This window comes from Tetrao urogallus (genome assembly GCF_951394365.1).
Source record: "Tetrao urogallus genome assembly, chromosome: 1".
Classification (NCBI taxonomy): Eukaryota; Metazoa; Chordata; class Aves; order Galliformes; family Phasianidae; genus Tetrao; species Tetrao urogallus.
The window spans coordinates 142,309,671-142,329,719 of record NC_136813.1 but is presented as its reverse complement, the minus strand read 5'-3'; the positions used below and the strand labels follow the sequence as shown (position 1 = coordinate 142,329,719).

Genomic DNA, 20,049 nt, shown 5'->3' with positions numbered 1-20,049 from the left:
AGTGAGGTGCTGCATACCACAAGCACTTGTGCAAGAAAAACTGGAGCAATAGGGCTCCACTGCCATTAGTGTTTTTCCTCCTCCACCTGTAACATATCGTACCACCTTTACTTTCCAGGCTAACAGTGGCAGGCAGAGGGCTGGAGGCCCACTCTAGAGAGGGAGCTAGGAAAGAAGCAGGCAGGCATGATTTCAGCAGCAGGCTGCAGGCTCTCCTCTTTCTTGGGCAAGATCTCTGATTGACTCACTGGAGAGGAGGATGGGGAGTTTCTGCTTTACCCACTCCATACCAAAAAAAAAACGCCCACTGAACTCCCATGTTCTCTAGCAGCTTTGAAAACCTTCTTCACAAGCCTATTGTGTGACACAGAATGTCCCTGAACACAACAATGATTATCTGAAATATGAAAGCAGCTTTAAAATAAAAACAACTCAAAAAGAAAACAGGAAGAGAGTGGAGGAAGGGGATAGAGTCCTTCCCCTGCTGGCCCCGGATTGGAGGCGAGCAAAACAGCACACACAGCCTCTTGCTCCACAGCACACCAGTCAGTCGTGCTCACAAGGCAAACATAGCATCATCTTCTTTTGCTTGCTTCTGATGACGGCTGGCAGCAGCAGGGGAGACAGATGTCCCTGCTGAAGAGCTGGACAAAGTGGGCAGTCGGTCTGCAACTTTTGCTCGTTCTTCCAGAAACTTGTCAAACTCTGGGACAAAAGCAGAGTGGAGCATTAACAAGGAGGGGGGTTTGTGGAAAAGCCAAAGTGCTGCCAGCTGGAAAAGCCGTTTGCGGGTGACTCTTACCTTCGCTGGTGACACCTTTTCCATCCTCTGACTCTCCCTGGAGAAGGAGAAGGGCATGATTAGAAGCTTTTTATATTGATACGGCAGCCCAGATCCTGTGTCCTCAGCTTTTCCTGACCTGGTCCTTCCAAGCAGCCTGTGCCCCACACACAGCGGTGCCAGCGCTGTTGTACACTGCCCAAGATCCAACCTCACAGGCAACTCTGACAGCAGCACTGCTTACAGATAAGCAGCCCTTCACTTACCACGTCAGTAGACAGCCACTTTTCTATGTCTTCCATGAAATTTGCCTGGGGAACTGGCACCTGGGACAGAGGAAAGAAAGGCTGAGAGAATGTTCTTGAAACCCACTTTGCAAAAGGAAAGCCCAACCCAAAATCTAACCCTCTTGCCCCATCATTCAGTCAGTTCAAGCCCTTCAAAATCCCACCACTGCCATTGCAAAGCTCTCCCAGCTGCCAATGGTTCACCTCTTTCCTCTGCCCCATTCACACCCAGGCATGCATAATTTCCAGGATACATGACATTAAAAGCATCTGGGGTTTGGCAATTGATTTTGGGATATTAACACAAGATGAGACTTTGGTAAGGACCCACAAGATGGAAGTTGTCTACTTGTGTGAGGAAGCCAGTGAACAGGAGATGTGCTTTACTCCACACCACCTCCCTTCCACAAAGCAGTGACAGTCTGATGTCAAAGTCTGTGGTGCTTAAGATAATAAATGTTTGATGCCATACGGAGGGAGAAGGGCCAAGAATTGATTCCCTGGTAGGATCATGGAGCAGGGCAGTATTTGACATCACACCAAACTACAGACACAAATCAATCAAAGATAAAGTCCTCTACAATTGAATCGTAATTCAAATTCAAGTAAGAAGAAGACTTAGTGCAGAATATTTTACATCTCTGGCCAATTTAAGAAGCAGAGACACCTTTTTAATGGACAGAGATATCCTTGACAGAAACCAAGACCAATTCAAACCCCCAGATCCTTTTCTCCAGTCATGAGCTTTTGAACAAAGCTGAGCAGCTAGAAGCTTCACAAGCAGAAGCGCCAGAGGCTATGTTATTTCTTAGAGGAACTTATTTCTTAGTTTCCTCATATGAATAACTCCCTCGCCCTCAGAAAATGGCAAGATCAAGAGAAAAAGCAACCCTTTCTCACCGAGGACAGGCAGACTTTCTCAAACCAGGTAGCAAGTTCAGACAGTTACCCCAGTGGGCAGATGTATGAGTGGGGATGGAAGAGGATGTGTAAAATTAGGGAAGTTTCAAAGTGAAGTGGCTTTGTCTACCCAGAAATGAACTCTGGGTAGTGCATTCAAGCTGACAGGAGAACTTGTGGGGAAACTTCCCCACAGACATTAGTCTAGGCGGTGCCCATTTCAGGAAGAAAGGCTAGCAAACTTTGCACCTGGGACACTGTCAAAACCTCAGCATGCCTGAGGGGAAGCAAATGCAGAAATTCCTGGTGCCAAAAGACCAAATTTGAAAGCTTGAACACATTATCTGCAGGAGAAGGCCTCCAATGTGATAAAAGCCAGAATATGTTCTCTTCCAAATGTGGCAGCTCATGCTAGGCAGGAGAAGCTGCAAAGGGAATGAACAGCTGCAGCCTTCCCTATACCACTGTTTCATGCCTTTGACCCAGATATCCACCCTGTTACAGGCCAGTCTTTGTACGCCACATGCTCTTTTGGCCTCAGAACTTCTGGGATTTTTCCCTACTGTCATGTTTGAGGAAGGACTGACACTGCCTTCTTCCTTCCCAACCCTGGTCTCTATAACTGGCCCAGACCAGGGTTGCTCCATTTCAGTTTGCAGTCTCTCCTGATGCCTGCAGTGCATCCACACGTGCTGTGCCATTGCCACCTGCAACCCAGCAGCCCCAGCCTCCTTTCTCCCTACTGATACTCCACCATCTCACCATTCCTTGCCGCATCATCCAGTTAGTCAGCTGGGCTCCATCACTGGAGGCATTAGACTCCTCCTGGTTGAGAGAGAGTCTGTACTGAACGCTGTTATTGCAGAAGGTCAGGGAAAAGGGAGGCAATGGGTTTAGGGTAGTGGAAAGTGCACACTGTTACTGGTGGCCCACTTCTCTGACTGCAGAGAGGAGGCAAATGGACTTGGAAAGCTATGGAAGTGTAATAAACCGTATTTCCAAGTGGTTATTTCCTGCAGATGTAAGAAGGCCATCCTACGTCTGTCTGAGTCAAGTTCAGACTTCTCACATTTCCCCACCTCCGGGTTGTAAATAATGAAGTATAGAGTCCAGATAGTAAATGCAGGTTGGTAGAGCCTAGGAGTTATCAGTCATGTTAAATGCTTGATTATTTTTTTCTCATAAAGGCAGCAGGTTTACTGTGTTGGAGGGCAAGGAGGATACTCCCACTCCTGGTCACACATTAAAGGCTCAGTAGCCACTTACCGCTCCTGTGTTCTGCTGCCGGGCATCCAGGGCACCAGCAAGTCCTTTGGTGGCTTGGGGATCTTCGTACTTTACCCTGAAAGCATGAAGTTAGATAACACACAGGTTGATATAATGTCTGTGAGTGAAGATTGGGAAGTTCTAAATATATACTCAGGGCTGCTGACTGCACAACTTTTCATCTCTCACCATTCTCCTCCCAAGAGCTTCTAGAAAGGAATACAAAACTCCTATTAAAGAAGAATGCAACCCACTGTAAACCAGACTAATCTACTCACTGCAACATCACTATGGATACCAGAGGACAGCTCTGGCACTTGACAAGGGGATGACAAGGCATCACCTAAAAACAACTGTCCAGCAGACTAAAACTCAGTCCTCAGTCTTACAGTGCTAGGTGCATCTAACATGACACTGATCTTCCCTGGGCTTGACTGCAGAAGAGAGATAACTAACATAGACTGCACAGGAGATCACAGTTGCTATAGAATGGATTTGAGCAACAAAGCCCCTGTATTATTCATATATCTTCACAGCAGAAACACATCTCAAAATCCTATCTCTAACCAACACCACTCAAGAACTGATGGTGGCAGAGACTCACAGGCTTATACCATGTGGGAGGTTAAGCTGGATGATCAGAAAAGCCTGGTGTTGCTTCAGTCTCCAAACATCCCATTACAGCAAGCTCTTTCTATATACAGACAAGTCCCACCCAGCATCTCCTTTATCCCATTTCTGTGTCACCTCCAGGCTGCTACCACACACGCCAATGCCATGCTTCACCATCTGATCCATGCAGACTGGGGAAAACAATCCATCCATGCTAGGAGAATGAAGCCTCTCCCAGAAGCTCTCCTCAGGTTTCCCTTCCAGCCAGGCCCCTTCTTGCAGCTGAAGCAGATCATCATGTGGAGCTGTTTTTGTTGGGGGCTGAGGGCTTGGGCCACCGTTGATCAAACTTCTCAAAAAAGTGCTCATCAGTAAAGGGGCCGCTGTGGATAATGGCATCAAGGATGAAATACAGCACCACTATCATGCCACTGATGAGGAAAAATGGCAGGAAAGGCTTAAGGTGTTTCAAGCACTGCTTTGCTGAGACACCCATGAAGCATCAGGAATCAGGAACAGACCTTAGCTGCCTTGCTTGTGTCTCCTGCCAGCACATCCTGCCTGGGAGCAGCAGAGAAGTGGGTCTGTTCAGGGACAGGGAGATACTGAGAGCAGAGGGTGCTAAGTGAAATGGGAAACCTGAGCCAGTGAGAATAGAGACTACCTGGCAGGGCTGCAAGTGCAAGCAGATGGAGGGCAATGAGGAATAAATAGAAGACGCCTCATTACCGCAAAGATCACAAGCCTCAGTCCGTTAAGGATTGCGCCACATTGGAGAGGATATGATTCCACCCCTGCCCAACTGTTTCTCAGCCTCTTGCACTGTGCACATACCAGCAGCTTGGGTTTCAGAGAGGCTGTTGGCACCAGTGTTTCTGTCCCATCCTGAGGCATCACACCCTGTGGTGTGTTGGGAGTACCCTCCAAGCAGCAGTCTCATACACCCTGACGGACTGTGCACATGGGTTCACAGCCCTGAATAAAGTGGTTCAGAGCTGCAAATGTTGGCAGTCATGTTCAGGCTGAGCCCAAAACAGCCATGTGTGTTCAATCACTGCTTCCCAACAGCCTAATGTGCTCACTAATGTAGCCCATTAGTGTGGTGCCCTGAAGGGCGCTGTGGACTGGAGACAGTACAGAGGACAGTCAATGAAGCAGGAGCAGAATCCTTTCCTAGCAAGGCCTGCCAGGGCAGCTCAGGGGAGCTCAGTGCTTGGACAGGATGACCAGGAATAAATTGTGTGCCGTCCATGGATGCAAACTGAGGCAAGAGAGTGAAAGGAGACTTCTTTATGAGGTGTTAACTTGCCACTGTCCAGCTGCAGAGCAAGGCACTCCAGTGGATGGAGATCAGGAGCGCAGCTCTCTGAGGGCTGGAGGCAACCGTAAGACTATGGACTCTGCTGTTTGGTAACCTATGAAGAACATTGGGTGATTCTGACAGGTGAAACAGAGTATCATTGTCAAGTCTGTCAAGTCAAAAGCATCCTGTCAGCACAGCTCTCGTTGGCTCTTCCCAGTTAAAGGTTTCAGAAAATTCTCTCTCTGAAGAAAAGAAGAGACCTCTTCAGTGTAGACAGTGTATAGACAGTACTATGAGGTCCAACTATTACTGCTTTACATCAGGAGGTCTCAACCATACTACAGAGCAAGAAAAACCAGTGCCACTTAGCAAGAGGGAAGCTGAGACCTAGATCAATGCCCTGCCTTGCAAACCACAATCCACAATGTGGATTGTGCACTGTCTGCACTCCAGCTGAATATTCTGTCCATCAGACTCCATTGATATTCAGTGATACAGAATGGAACTCATGATTTCAGAGATAGACAAGAAAACTGAGCCAGTCCCATTCTGCACCTTTATCTCTGGCACTGAGCCTTGCCACCACATAAAGCACTGCAATGTCCATTGGTGAGGGATGTGTATACAGAGACCACTTTCTTTTCCACTTGACCAGGAGAACGCTGTAAAGGGTGGACAATGGCAGCAAGGGAGAATGCCTGGAACTATAGAAGACATCCTACAAACACTGTGTGTGGGAAGAGTGCATTTCTGTTTCACCCTTCTGCTTCCCACAAACTTGCTGGCTGGGATCGTAATTCCAATTCCCCCACAACCTCCCCTCTTGGAAGAAGGCAAGCACAGAGGGGCAGCTACACTCACTCTCTGCGTTGCTCAGCCAGCGAGCTGCCACGTGTCACAGCAAACATGTCGAACTCTTCCTCCAGCTTGCCAGAGGTGTCGAGGGAGTGCAGCCCTGCACTCACGCTCCTCGAGCCCAGGGCTATGGGAAAAAAAAGAGAGTGAGCAAGCAACATGGACACATGAATGGAGGGCCATGGGCTTGGCGGTGTTGAGTGGAAGGCTAACATTCAAACAGGTTAAACTGCTCCAGGCCCACTAATTGATTCTGCCCCTCAGAAGCAGCACAATGTTATCAGTGTCATGGGTGATGTGACAGAATCAGTTTCTTCTACTCAGCAGATATTTTTAGCTCAGTCTCTGGCAGCAGCAGCAGCAATTTATTGCACTGATTCTGAAGGGCAGATGTTCCTGATCATTTAACACAGGGAATTGCTTCATAACCCATGGAAGAGGATAACCTGTGTTATCCACTGGAGTGGATTTTCAGGAATTAAGTATCACCTGAAAAACTCTGACCTGAAAACTATTTCCACTGGCTTGTTTGTAAATACAGTATTGTTAGTTTCCTTCAACTGCATCCAAGTTGTACTGAGCATGCTCACAATCAGCAAGAACTTCAGGCATGATTTTGTAGACTGTTGGTATGTCCTGAATACCCCTCAGGATCCCTCAAGCTTTCTGACAGCCTGTCAAGATCTGAGTCCTGAGCCCAAAATGCTCATGGCTGCTTTTGCAGTACAGTTCAGTGGCTTTTCTTCTCCCCAGCCCTGGTGGCCAGCCTGACACCACATGGCAAGAGAAACAACTGCACTGTTGCTAAGAATAGGAGGGAGTGCAACTTTCTTCCCTGCTGGAAAGCCCAGTTCTTAGCCACAACCTAGAACTGAGGTCCTTCCATAAGAAGGTCCACCTCCTGCACAATCTGAGGCGTTAATATTGAGACATGTGCTTGCATCTCTTGGCATGCACGGGTTTCTTCATTAGTTTATTATTTGACAATATACTCAATTTGTCTAGGCTACTTTATGAATATGGCTAAATTGGCAACTGAAGTGCATTACAGGTTTCTTACAGCAGCACAGGAGAAAAACTGAGGAGAATACTGCGTGGCAACATACTCATTCCAGCCAGCTGAGAGGAGAGGTTGTTGGTGACTTCAGGTTGTCTCACTACAGATGGAGTACTGGGTGTACTGGGTCTCAGGTCAATCAAGTTATTCTCTGCCTCACTTGGTGCCTTTGGAGAAAAAAAAACCCAGAAGATAGTGAAGAGTTTGTGAGGTTTGGACGCTTTGACTCCCCAGTCCTAGATTATTAACACTGAAAAGGGAAGCCCTACTGTACCCTACCTTTCAATATACCTACTGTATATTGAAAGATATCAACTGGGGAGCCTGTCCTTGGGAGAAGTGGGACAATGATGAGAGAACTGACTGGGAATAGGGCAGAATACATCTTGGTACCCAAGTCCCAGCTCTGCTGGGATGTCAGTAGGTTAGGCACTGGCTCAGACAACAGGCCAGTGATGATACAAGGAGGCTCATTTGAGAAATGTTCATGCTCAAAACCCAGAAACCACATCCACTATTAGTCTGTCCTTATTCTTTGGGTTAGGGGAAGGGGACTACTGCTAGGACAGTCTAGCAATGGGAAATGGAGCATCTTACACACTGATGAGGTCTGGTGTGTCTGGGCTGGGAGAGAAAAAGCCTATAGCTTGCAAGTGGGGCAGTTTGAATCTCTTTTCAGCTCAGCAAGACATCACAGGTTGTGCAGGATGCAAACTGAGCCATACAAAAGGCAGTAGCTTTGAATTACCTTAACAGGCTGTCCTGTCCGAACACGCTCGAACCTGCAAGGAAGATGACAGGATGCAACAGGATGCATTTCAGTAGTGTGTACTAATTCACCCTCAGCCCAAGAGATTTCTCAGTAAGGCTTGGCATAGTCTGCCCCTTCCTACATACTAGAAAAGGGGGACCATGTTCAGGGACCCATTTCTCCCCTACACAGAAGACACCACAAAAGGGCCCTCAGAGTTGATGTCTCCAAAGATATGTCTCCAAAGATGTGACATAAGAAAGCTTCTTGTGACACTTCAAAGCTACTTCTAATCAAAATGGTTCAAACCCAGCTCTCCTACACAGAGGAGATCAAATTCTCTTCACCCTAGTAGAAGAGAGGAGTTTGGTGAAATGGAGGACAAAAACAGGTGACGATTCTACCTAGGCAAGTCCTTTCTATGTCTGTCTGCCTGAGAGCTAGAAAGCCAGCTCTTTTCATGCAGTCTCTTTCTTCTTCTGGGTTATGTTTATATTCTATCAGCAACAAACACAGTGCATTGAAGGGGCATGGATAAGTCAGCAAGATCTGAGGACTGGCTCTTCTTTCTAAGATGGGTAATAGAGGCTGACACACCTTGAGCATTACATTCATGGGCAGATCAAAAGCTGGGATGGACTACCAAAGGGCAGTCAGCTCTTGTGGAGGAGCAGAGCAGGGAAGAGAGAGGTACCTTTCATGGCGTAGAAACACATTGTTGAGGTTGTCATTGATGAGGAGTAGCTCCTCAGTGAGCTGCTCATGCTGGACACGGGGAATCAGCTCTAGCACACGCTGCTGCATGGCTCTGCATGTCCGATTCAGCTCCTGCTCATAGCAAGAAAAGTTACCACAAAGGTCAGGCTCAGGCTGAGCACTTGCAGATTTGGAAGTCTGAATGCAACAGACAGACTCCAGAGCCAACTGGGGTCTATCAGCAAGTGTAGAGGATGAAAAGAAGATGGTATGAGACATAAACCAAGTCTGGGATTTATAGTTACTAGTTTTCTTTGTCCTTGCAATAATTGCATACCGTTTGTTTAACATATTATTCAGGAATAAAGGCCCTCAGGGATTATAGGTCTTCGTGTGAGATGATTCCAGCCTCAACAGGGCAAATTTCCTTGGCCACTGAAACTTCACAGCCCCCATGTCTCCCTTATCCCATCACTCCCTGCGAAGTCCCACACTGAATCGTTCCAGTGCAATTGTTCCCCGTGCCTGGCATGTAGAATGTCTCAGTTCATCAATTCATTGCTAAATTGAGCTCCGTGTGCCAGCCCTCTGTCCCACCAGTAACTGCCTTGTGTTCCTTACTTGCAGCAGCTCCAAGTCAGAAGTCTCAGCCTGGGATGGCACCAGCTCTGTCAGCATCTCTGACATGACCTTCACATTCCCATTCACCACTTCCAGCTCACTGCGTAGCTTCTTGATCTGCAGAAGGGAGTGGAAGTGACTACTTACCCTGTGAAGGCCAGGGGATAGCTGAGGTAGCTGTGAAGGGCAGCGCACAGTGCGGATGCATTCACAAAGCTGAAGGGAAAAGCCACTGGAGAACTCATTTGTCACTGCTCAGTTTGGTTTCCGGGAGCTCTCAGCAGAAGGAAGCCTTATTACTTACCATCAGATTCACTCGCTGGTAAAAGATGCCAGGCTGTCACTGGGAACCTTTGCCACTATACCTAACCTTGATTTTTAATAACCAGCAAAGGCTGCTGTTATGATTCAATCTCACCCCAGCCAGCAGCTCCTCTGTGGCAGTCACTCACATGATTTCATTTCAGAGGCAGCAGATTGGAAAAAATGAATTCCCATTCAGAAGGTGACTCTGGGCTAAGAGTGCAGTTGAAGCTTTTTCTCTCTGGTTTCAGAGGCTACTAATGAGCTCCTTGAGAGCAGTTTCTACCCTCTGTTCTGCAAGGGGATGCAACCTACTGGCAGCTGGAGAATTGATGCTGAACTTGGTGTCTTAAGTCAGGGTGAGGAAGGAGAAAAGAGGATGAAGAAACAAATGAGAAAGCCCTGGTCTATGCAAGCTGCATAGCCAGTTAGGATTGATTTGTATGGAGTCACTTGTGAGTCCAGATAAACAAAGATGTACGGAGGCATCTACAGAGCAAAATTCTGCTCCACTGTACTACAACTGTACAACTGTACTACAAAGCCTGTAGGTCCCAGCTCCTCACTTCCCTATAGACCGGAGATCCTTCCAGTAGCTGCAAGCAGCCCTGTCTTAGGGAAGCATAACCACTCTGTGTTTGTGGTAACACTGCGACCACAATGGAGAAAATCCCTGAATGACACTTTGGAACAGCTCCTTAAGGATCTAGGCTGGGGAAGGAGCAGGACAGCAGTCTCAGAACAGCATCTGTGAAACAGATCCCACGTGGAGGGACAGCTAGCAGCAGCAGAGGGTATGTGTCCAACTCACCTGCTCTTGTGTGGGTGTGATGGGTGCATTGCTGGAAGTGTCTCTCCCAGAGGGCAGGGTGACAGGGTGGAGGATTGACTCCATCTGCTGAGGGGAGTTGACCGCAGGAGAGTTTTGTCCAGATTGGGAGTTGGAGCTATACACAGACTATGAGGTGGGAACAGCGGCAGAGATGTTAGACACTCACAGCTGACAGGATAGTACAATTACGAAAGAAATGTTAATGTCAAGTCCCCATCTGCTTTCAGTTAGTCTTCCAACTTCTCTGCCTCACCTCCCTCAAAGCTCTTACCCTATAGCTATAAGTCACTTTGTCCACTGTGGCCTTGCAAAGTGACTCTCCTGCAGCTTCTCACTCCCCACTTCCTCTAACTGCAATCCAGAGCTACTGTAGCACCCTCACAGCTCCAGAACAGCAGCAGTACACCTCCCTTCTCCTCAGAAATGCTTCCATACCCTCCGCGGTGTGTGGATGGGGGACAGCATGTCCAGATCAGTCATGGGAAACTCAAGGCCTTTCCGTCTAAGGTCTTCATAGACAGCAACAACACCAGTTAAGTCCGGTGAGCTGCGGAAAGCATCCGCCCAGGACTAGGGAGAAGGAGATAACCATTTATATCATCATTTACATAATATACACTACACTAACATACAAAGACCTAAAGACAACCGGTCCCTTCACTGGTGCAGATGCTCATTCTTTTTGGCTCACCTGGATGAGGGTCAGCACCTTGTCGTGTACTATGGCAGGTGGGTTATTCTTCGGCAGGATTGTTCTCACCAGGACACTTTCCACAAAGTCCTGGCTGGCTACAAGGATATGGAAGCGATGGCCACAGTTTTTGACACATGTCTCCAAGACCTTTGAAGGCAAAGAAGCATTAGCTACAGTCTTCTCTGCCTGCATATATTAGCCTTGTTGTCTTTGGGTGCCCAAGTTTTTGCACTTGGGGACTCAGCTTTACAGCAAGAATCACGGAACCAAGAAAGAATAGTGACCACTCACCGTCAAAGCCAGCATAACTTCATGGAAATTCTTATTCCCTACAATTCTCTTCTTTATGGCTCGGAAAGCATCTTTGGGCCTGCAGGAAAAAGCAAATGGAGAAAGATCATCAGAAGGGTGAGACTCACGTAGGCAGAAGCAAAGCAAAACAGCCACTGACATCCAGAGTCTTGCACTCAATAGGCGATCTTCCCCATCACATTTTCAGTGCATCTTGAAGCAATGACCGATATAGCAGTTTTTGCTCTTAGTTCTGCAAGAGGAGCTAGGTCCTGCTGCTGAGCATTGGAGCTGAAACTGGAGGCTTCTGTGCTGATGTTTGCAACAATCCAAGGTGTACAGACAAAATAGAGAGTAAAAGCAACACCAGAAATGTACTGTTTGGGGTAAAGCAAAATCCCATGGCAGTGACAATGCAGACAAGATCACAAAAAGTTTGGCATAGGACAAAGGAGAAGCAATGTTCCTTGTAATGTTTAGAAAGAAACTGTTAAACTTTTCCCTGGAGAAAAGGAGGCTAAAAAGAAGTTTGGGAGATGCAGTGGCAAAATCTTGCATATATGGCAGCATAGCAGGACAACTGTGGTTTTGTGAGAGGGTACAAAAGGACTAACATGCTCCAGTAGAGTAGGGGAAGAAAGGCTGGCCTGGAAGAGCAGCAGAACTGGAAGATAAGAATGAGATGGAGACACCAAGATAATGAAGAAGCACCTGGGAGCCCATGGGGCAGCGAAGCTGCAATAGATGGGCATTAGCAGGAGAGTGGGAGAGACAGCTGTGCTAGCAGCATCCCAGAAATGAAACACAAAGTGGTAACAGCTTGGGACTGAGAACTGTTGGCAAAGACAGGCATATTTGTACCAAGGGGAAAGCAGGGAAGGTGTGACAGATCTGTAAAGAAAAGGCGTTTGACTTTGTTTCCATAGAACTGTGAAGTTTCAAACTGAGCTTGCTATCTATCAGCCTCCCTGTGAGGTGGGACAGCAGGAGTGAAACCCACATTTTTCATTCCATGTATCACCTTCTTTTTTACATGCTGTTCTTGACATCTCCACTGTGAGATGGAGCAGACCCCCTAGGATTCACTGGCAAATCCCCAGCTCCAGAGTTAACATGTTTGGCAGATTTCTAACATCCCTTTTCGGGGGGAATGCCCACATTTGTGCACATCAGAGTGATTGTATATGAAAATAACTGAGAACATAACCCCAGCAGGACCTGCCTGAGATTTTCTTCTCTCCTCAGTCATTGGCCTGAAGACTTTTACATTCCCAGTGGGGAGAGTGGGATAAGGAAGAGGAATAAATCAAAGTGAAAGAATTGCAAATGTGTCTTTGGTAGATGGGAGACAGCCTGGCTTGAATCAAGATTTCTCTGGAGACCTCATAGGCCTGTTTGAATGGCTCCTTGTGCTCATGAAGATCACAGGGAGGCATCTAACAGATACTCTGACAGCTCTGCTCTGTCTCTAGATGCCCCAGCAGAGTCTCATCTAGGGGACCGTCGGGCAGCCCAGTTTATTACCTCCACCACTGCATGCTGCCATTGCAGTATAGGGATATTGTTACAGGAAGCGTGCTGGGACCTGCTGCTGAATGAGAACCTTTGCCAGCTCCCTTACCCTTCTTCAGTCTCATTAATGATGTCGCAGATCTCCATGTTGAGAGACCAGTCCTCGCCCCGCAAGGATCCATCAGTGGCTCTCTCTGGAAAACAGAAACCAAGACAGGATAAAGCTAAGAGAGGCCCTGGCACTCTCATGGGCTGCTCTTCAGCTCTGACCCTGGATTCCACCATAATATTTAACATGAATAAAGCTGCAAAGCCTGAGCCACCAAGTGCTTCCCACTAGGTGTCACCACCATAAAGCACATTGCTGGCTGGTGTTGGGATGGGCAGTTGCACAGCTTTGCCCACATCACTCATGCTGCAAACTCACAACACACACTGCATGATCTCTGGTGTCCTACACACAAAGGGGGAGAGGGCCTCAGTAGAAAACAAGTGACTTCAGCTGCACAACTGAAGAGAAGGGGGATTATTTGCTGTGTTGCTGCAGGGCCAGCAAAGGAAACCATGAGTTTAGCCTGCTCATGCTGACATATATCTAATGCCATCGGCGTTGCTTTTATTTGCATCAAATTAACAAATGAATTAGCCTCCCAATTTTTACAAGTCCTATAAAAACAGATAAGCAAGCAAAACCTAAAAAACAGGACTTGATTAACATTTGCATCTCTTGCCTGAATTTCTGGCCTCTGGGGGGTATTGACAGACAAGGACTGCGGGGTGAAGTCATGTTCCAGTTTTGATTGTGTCCCCTTTAATTAGGAATTCCTCAGTCAGCCTTGATGTTATTCAAGGCAGAGATTTGGGCAACACACAACTATTAGTGAGATCACCAGTGCCTCCACCCTGTAATCAGCTGCGTCTCACCCCAACCACACTGGCTGAGTGATGCCTTTAGGGTCACCACCAGTGGGTGGGGGAAACAACTGCTGGTGGGCAGGCAGAACCAGGCACTCTCCAGACCACGGGAAAATGCAGAGATACGGCAGATGGCAAATAGAGCAAGAGAACCTTCTTTCCAAGCTTTCCCATCCTATAAGATGCCTGATTTAGTAGTGGAGCAAGGCAATAAAACTAGCCAGACCAGTTCAGCACCTATCAGTGCTCTTCAGGAGAACTGGGACCCAGCTTCCTTACAGGGACCAACTTACTTAAACACTTAGAGGAGTGCCTGCTTTTTCAGAACTGCTGTCACTGCATAATCTGGATCTGGCCCTTGCTGTTGTGGGTCCTCTGCCCTTCAGAGGGAGCCTCCTCTGCGACCCAAATAGCTGATGATCCCTCTGTGGGACTAAAATGAAATGCCTGCTATGCAAGTGATAATGATAGGGGCCATAACATTGGAAAAATGTTTCTAACTCGTGCCTGGGTAAGCAGATCCTTCGTGTTTTGGAATGCCCTGTTTTAAGGATCAGACAGCGAGCTACTCACAGCACTGTGCAATACACCCTCTCTTGTACACATCCCTCCCACAGGTTACACACCACAGCATGAAGCTACCTGTCCAAATGTCATTGAAATCCAGCTGCCACCTTTTTTCTTGGCTGCAAAACCTACTGATTGCGCTGTGATTAGGTTGATTACATGGTGGCCACAACCTGATGGAAGAGGGCAAAGCAGTGAAGGAGAGCAGCAGAACGTTCTTAACGCTTTTTCACCTTTCCAATTATTCTCTCCAGCTCTGGGACACCACAGAACTGGCCCTGCTGGCAGGTAGACTGCAGTTCAGGTTGATCTGATAGATTTGGTAGCTCATGAAGCTACACTTCACTGCTGCTCTCCTCCATGCTGAGGGTCACCTCCTGCTCAGGACATACCTTGGTTTATGTCCCAGCCTACCCAGAAGTTCCTCTGTACTGATTGTTGCCTCTGGCAATGAAACCCACAAATCAATCTCTTGTTTCTTTTCCTACCAAAAGGAAGTCCACATCCAACCTACTCAGCCCTGAAAAAAAACACTGCAGATAAAAAGAAAAAAACACAACTCAGGAATAGAGTTGAGCCTGCTGGGAAGCTCTAAGCTACAGAAGAAACCAGGGATTAAACAAAAACAGAACTTAACCATCAAGTCTCTGCTGTTCAAGAATCTCCCCAAGCCTCCTCATCTTCACTTCTGCCTTACACAAATGTGAACTGAGTCTGCCACCATTCCTCTCTTGCTTCCCCGTGCGTGGCACCACTCTGCAACTTGCTTTCTTGTCTCCTTTTCTTCCAAATGTGCTCACCCTGCCAAAGCTGAGGAGCAGGTTTGCTTTCCAGAAAGGAATGCAAACAAACCATGCACACTCCTTCACCTGGCTGGCTGCTACAGAAAGTGGGGATTCCTCAGAGGTGACATATACAGCTCGCAGTCACCTCACGGTGGGGCGGTGATCCTGTCACTGCCACCTTCCTTAGGAGGCTGGTGGGTGAAAAGCTGCAGGAAAGCAGCAAACCTGCCATAAATGCAATGTGAAGTTAAAAAATGTGCAGCTGGAATAGCAGAATTAGGGCATATGGAAAAAAGGAAGGCGATCACTTTGAATCTGCCTACTGAGATTAAGGCCTATCCTCTCTGGCCTCGGGAGGGCTGGAGCTAATGCCTTCTAAATCCTTGCTCCCAAGTACCGAAGGACTGCCCAAGTCTAATAAGATGTGTCGGAGTTTTCTCTGAAAATCCTGAACTTTACCCTTTTACTAAAGCCTGCAGAAAGAAAGGAAACTAAGTATATTCATTAGCCACGTGAAAGATCAGAGCGGCTGGCCCTGTTTCATGAGCTGTAATTAGCACATGAGCTGTCTGCCCCTTATAAAATCTGAGCCTGACATGCCGACAAGTCCCTAAAAACAGTGAGGACAGGAGGCAGGGCCTGGCTGCCTGCGGAGCACTGCTCGGCAGGGCTTATCAGGCAGCTTTTGGTTCTGTGTGCTGGGAGCTGACCCTGGCCTGACGCAGGGCATGCCTCATGGGGAGGTTATCAGTGGTCTATAAATGCTGCCTTCTTCAAAGCCTGATACCAAGACCATACAGTATGCAAGAGGCTCTCTGCAGGGCCGCTTCAAAGCCATGTTGTTTTAGTGGCCAGACCAGCTTCCTGGGTGTGACAGCACTGCGGTTTGACTGAGGCCGGTGTGCTGCCTTGCAAATTGCCCACCTCAACCCAGAATCACAGCTGTGGCATGAATCAAAACAAAGCACTGAATCTTCCTTTCTGGCATCTGATGTATTTCTGATGACTGCAAGCCACTAATGCATCCGGTACTGTAAGATAAGAAATTATTTTGAACTCAGCATAACTGATCCACTGGAGTAGCACTTTGCATTGTGCCAGGTGTGAATTTCATGGCTTTGTTTCCTTCCTAGATTCTTGCTTCTTCCTATGTGGCAGGGGAGGGCCCATCACTGGGCTGGCCATGTAGCCATTCCCAGTGGTACAGTCAGCAGCACAGCAATGTACGGGAGCCAGGGACAGGTAATACCAAACAGAATCCAGCTCCTTTTCCTCCCCTTCAAAGGCCTGAAATATCCATAACAAGCCAGGTGGCATTCAGAAACCCTTCACCTGTACCCTTCACGCTCCACTGTAGCTTGTCAGAGACCAGCGCTCTGCTGCAAGTCAGGCCCTTTGCAAGACTGCCTTTGGCACTCAGTCCTGCTGGCTTCAAATTCCTTGCAAAGCATTCTCACCAATTCCAACAAGAGTTTGAGAGCACCAGCATTTTGTTGCACAAGACAGCATAGGTTCAGCAGAAAGCAATCCAAACTTTCTCCCAACCTCCCTTCAATTCGTAATACCCCCTGGACCAAATCAGCATCCTGTGGAAAGTCACCTCAAGAAGCCTCATGCTTTCACTTTTCGCATGGAATCTTCAGTACCAGCTCAGGCAGGACTCCCCTCTTCAGCCTTGCCCTTTCTTCCTTTCTTCCAAAGATGCAGGGGACAGACAACTTGCTTTCCAGAGAAAGCTGAGATATATCTCCAGTCTTAATTCAAGAGTGGTGATGGACATGTACTTGATCTACCACAATGCTTTGGGTATTTGCATCTCTGAACTTATCCTCCTGTCCTCTGCTGTGAATCAGCTCAAAGTCTCGGGGATCCGAGAGCCCTTCATCAATTTCACAGCACAGAAGACAAGACTGAGCCTTGCTGAGAAGCACTACGTTGCAGAAACCCAACAGGAAAGAGAATGCTATTAACGGCAGATGGTATCTGCTTCCCACCAGCTCCTAAGGACCAACTTGCAGAGGGTTTGGGATTTAAATAGCTGTGAGGCACATTCTATTTTATCTGCTGCTCTCCCTCAACCATGAGCAGAGGCAACCTGCTCTCTCACTTGCTCTCTCTCGCCAGCCTCAATTTTCCTGGTTATCATGCTTAACCCATACCCAAACATAAAAAACTCCCCTCCAGCTCCATAGTACATTTTTACTTCTCTCCCTTGCCTTCTGCCCTCATTCACAGAAAAAAACTCTTTCCTTTTCAGTACTGCTATAATTATGAGCTATTCCAGACTTCAGGGTTCAGAAAAGAGCACTGTTCATTTCCTCTCTATTCTCTCACTCTGCCTTGTTACTATCAGAGCATCCTTGAAAGCAGGTTTTCCATTCTGACATTTCTTTTACCTCCCAGGTAGAAGCCAAGTGAATTGCCCTTTCATTGGTAGAACCCAAACTACAATGCTTTAGCACTCTTCAGAAATTTCTCCATTGGTTAGAAGTACTTCATTTTTTTAAAGGCTGTATTCACCTTACTTAGGGAAAGAGATCACAGTCCAAAACCAGGACAAAAGGGAAATTCTGTGATGAAATCTCAGGATTGGGAATAAAAAGGTGTAAACCTACTCCTCTGCAACTGATACTTTTTGTACGAAATCACTGAGATTATCTGAGTGTGTTTCCTTCTCAGCAAAACAAGTGGGACTTGCTAGATTAATATTAATGAAGGAATTTGAGAACATCAATCTGCATCAGAGTACTTCCTTTTCATTCCATAGCCTTCATCTAAAGCTGTTTTATACCTTATAAGATGTATCAGGCATACATCACTCTGCCCAAGTAATTTACAAACATGCAATATCAGCTTTCTGCAGACAGCCCGAAACGGCAGCACCATGCAGGTTTGGTGAACAGGTTCATGGGCTCAGTGTGCAGCTGCCACGGACCTACCAAACAACTTCAGGTAAGTCTTGTTCGCGTCTCAAATTAAAAAGGAAAGATAGCATTTATCTATGTCCCCGGGATGTTGTTAGGCAATGTTCAAAAGGAGAAAACACTCGTATTTACAGCTGACAGCCCTTTTTAAGTCCTCCACACCTCAATTCCTTTTCTCATACACTGCAAATCCTCCACCCCTTTGGACTCCAATAACCCCAGTCAATGCCAATCATTAAGATTTTTCTGCTGTCATACATCTAGTACTATGGACTCTAAGCTCCTGTTGGACAGCACTCTTGAAACAATTTCCTCCTCTTCTTTGTTGTTGGTTTGTTGCTTGAAAATCCCTTCTTTACGAGAAGTAAAGCCCAGCAAGGAAACCACTTACATCTGACTGCTCAATAAACTGCTCAGAAGACCCAGAGGGCACAAAGTACTCTGTAACACCTAAAGATGACTTCAGTTTGCCTGGACCCAGACACAACAACGTATCTGATACTCTCCTAGAATAATCAAAAAGGGCAGGAGACCGCATCTCCTGGGAAGCATGATGAAACATGTGACTGCCATCTGGGAAGGCATCAAATATCACGTAGAGCTGTTCTGTATTGAAAACCTTCCGTTGTTTGGGAAGATTAAAGTCAACCTTCCCCCAACTTGTAGTTGCATCTCACCAATCCCACCCAGTACTTGAGTTTCACATCACAATGCCCACTGTTTCTTTGGACACTGGTGTGTGCATTTAAAGAAGTGCAGCAGTTTTCTCTTTTTCCACCTCACTCACAGCATGCTGTTCACCCCTGCAAATGCATTGAACCAGGGGTTTCAGAGAAGAACAGCACAAAGATTTGCACAGGCAACCGAAAGCAACACTGAGCAACTGCATAAACAAGAAATGGCCAAATTGCACAAGACAGAGACATCAAGCAGGAAACATCAACCACATTTCTTCAAGCACAACCTGAAGGCATTCAGATGGTACAACATGAGAACAAAAGAATCTTTATTCCAAGTACTTTAAGAACTGCATCTCTGCTTTGAGACCAGTGTAGCTGCCCATGGCCTTATTCTTTCTCTTTGCTCCACTTTCTTGAGCTATTTTCTTCTGTGCTCAGCAATCTGTCTTTAGCACAGGGACTAAAACGCTTAATGCCTGCAAGCCTGAAAGGTCACTAAGTGGATGCCACACTGATACCACTGCTAGAGCTGGGGCTCTACCCTGTGATCCGGCCTGTGGTGCAGGGCAGAGCCAGCAGGGCCGCCAGTACAGTGTTGGGTGCTGCTGGATGAGGATCCCACTAGACAAACCATCAGACGGCAGGTCTCAGCCAGCCCGAAGTTCCCGCCCCTGGGCAGCCCTAGCTCTGTGCCAACTGTCCCCATGCCTCTTCAGGTAGTAAAAGCTGCCTTCCCGCCCAGAGCGCCGAGAGGCCACTGTGGCTGGAGCTCAGCCAATCAGCAGCCCACGCAGGGTGGGTTCCCCGCGAAGCCCCCCAAGAGGTGCAGGCGGGAATGGCCCCGAGCCAATCACGGACCTCAGCGCCGCCAGGGGGCGTGGCTCGGACCACCGCTCCTCGGCCCCTTTAAGTGAGGAAACTTCGCCTCGCCACCTCAAGACCCCTCCACGCCCGGATTGGCCGGCGGGGCCGCCGACGGCACCGCCACGGGCTGCGCGTTCTCTATTGGTCAAAGACGGCCGTCAGTCACAGCGGAGCTCCCCTCTCACAGGCCGCCTCCCTCCGCATCCCACCGCGAGGGCGGGGCCCGCCGCTTCTCGCAGGCAAGGGGTCCTGCGGGAGGGCGGGCGGCCGGGCACAGAGGCAAGCTCCCACGGGGGGCGCGAGGGGGAGAGGGAACGGGGGCGCGCGCGGGGACGGCGCGAGAGCGGGGGACTCACCGATACGCTGCCCCACTGGGGAGCTGAAGGGATTCCCTAGCAGAAAGTCCATCGCGCCGCGATCAGCTGACTGTGCCGCCGCCGCTCACGTGACCGCGCGCCGGGCCGGGCCGGGGCGGGTCTCGGCGTGACGACAGCGGCCTCCGCCCGGCGCCAGCACGGGGCTGAAGGACGCGGCCGGTAGTAATGCGCGCCGC

General features: G+C 48.1%; 1 protein-coding gene across 1 annotated transcript; it reads right to left on the bottom strand.

Annotated features, from left to right (window-relative positions):
• Window positions 1-556: 556 nt before the first annotated feature.
• TOM1 (target of myb1 membrane trafficking protein) lies at window positions 557-19,904 on the bottom strand (the record flags this gene model as incomplete). Its single annotated transcript, XM_079549336.1, has 16 exons — window positions 557-705; window positions 803-839; window positions 1,048-1,107; window positions 2,731-2,793; window positions 3,235-3,310; window positions 6,011-6,131; window positions 7,111-7,228; window positions 7,810-7,843; window positions 8,507-8,640; window positions 9,130-9,246; window positions 10,244-10,390; window positions 10,700-10,834; window positions 10,956-11,105; window positions 11,250-11,328; window positions 12,871-12,955; window positions 19,853-19,904. 16 exons carry the CDS (start codon window positions 19,902-19,904, stop codon window positions 557-559), a joined length of 1,557 nt encoding a protein of 518 aa, XP_079405462.1.
• Between the last annotated feature and the right edge of the window lie 145 nt (window positions 19,905-20,049).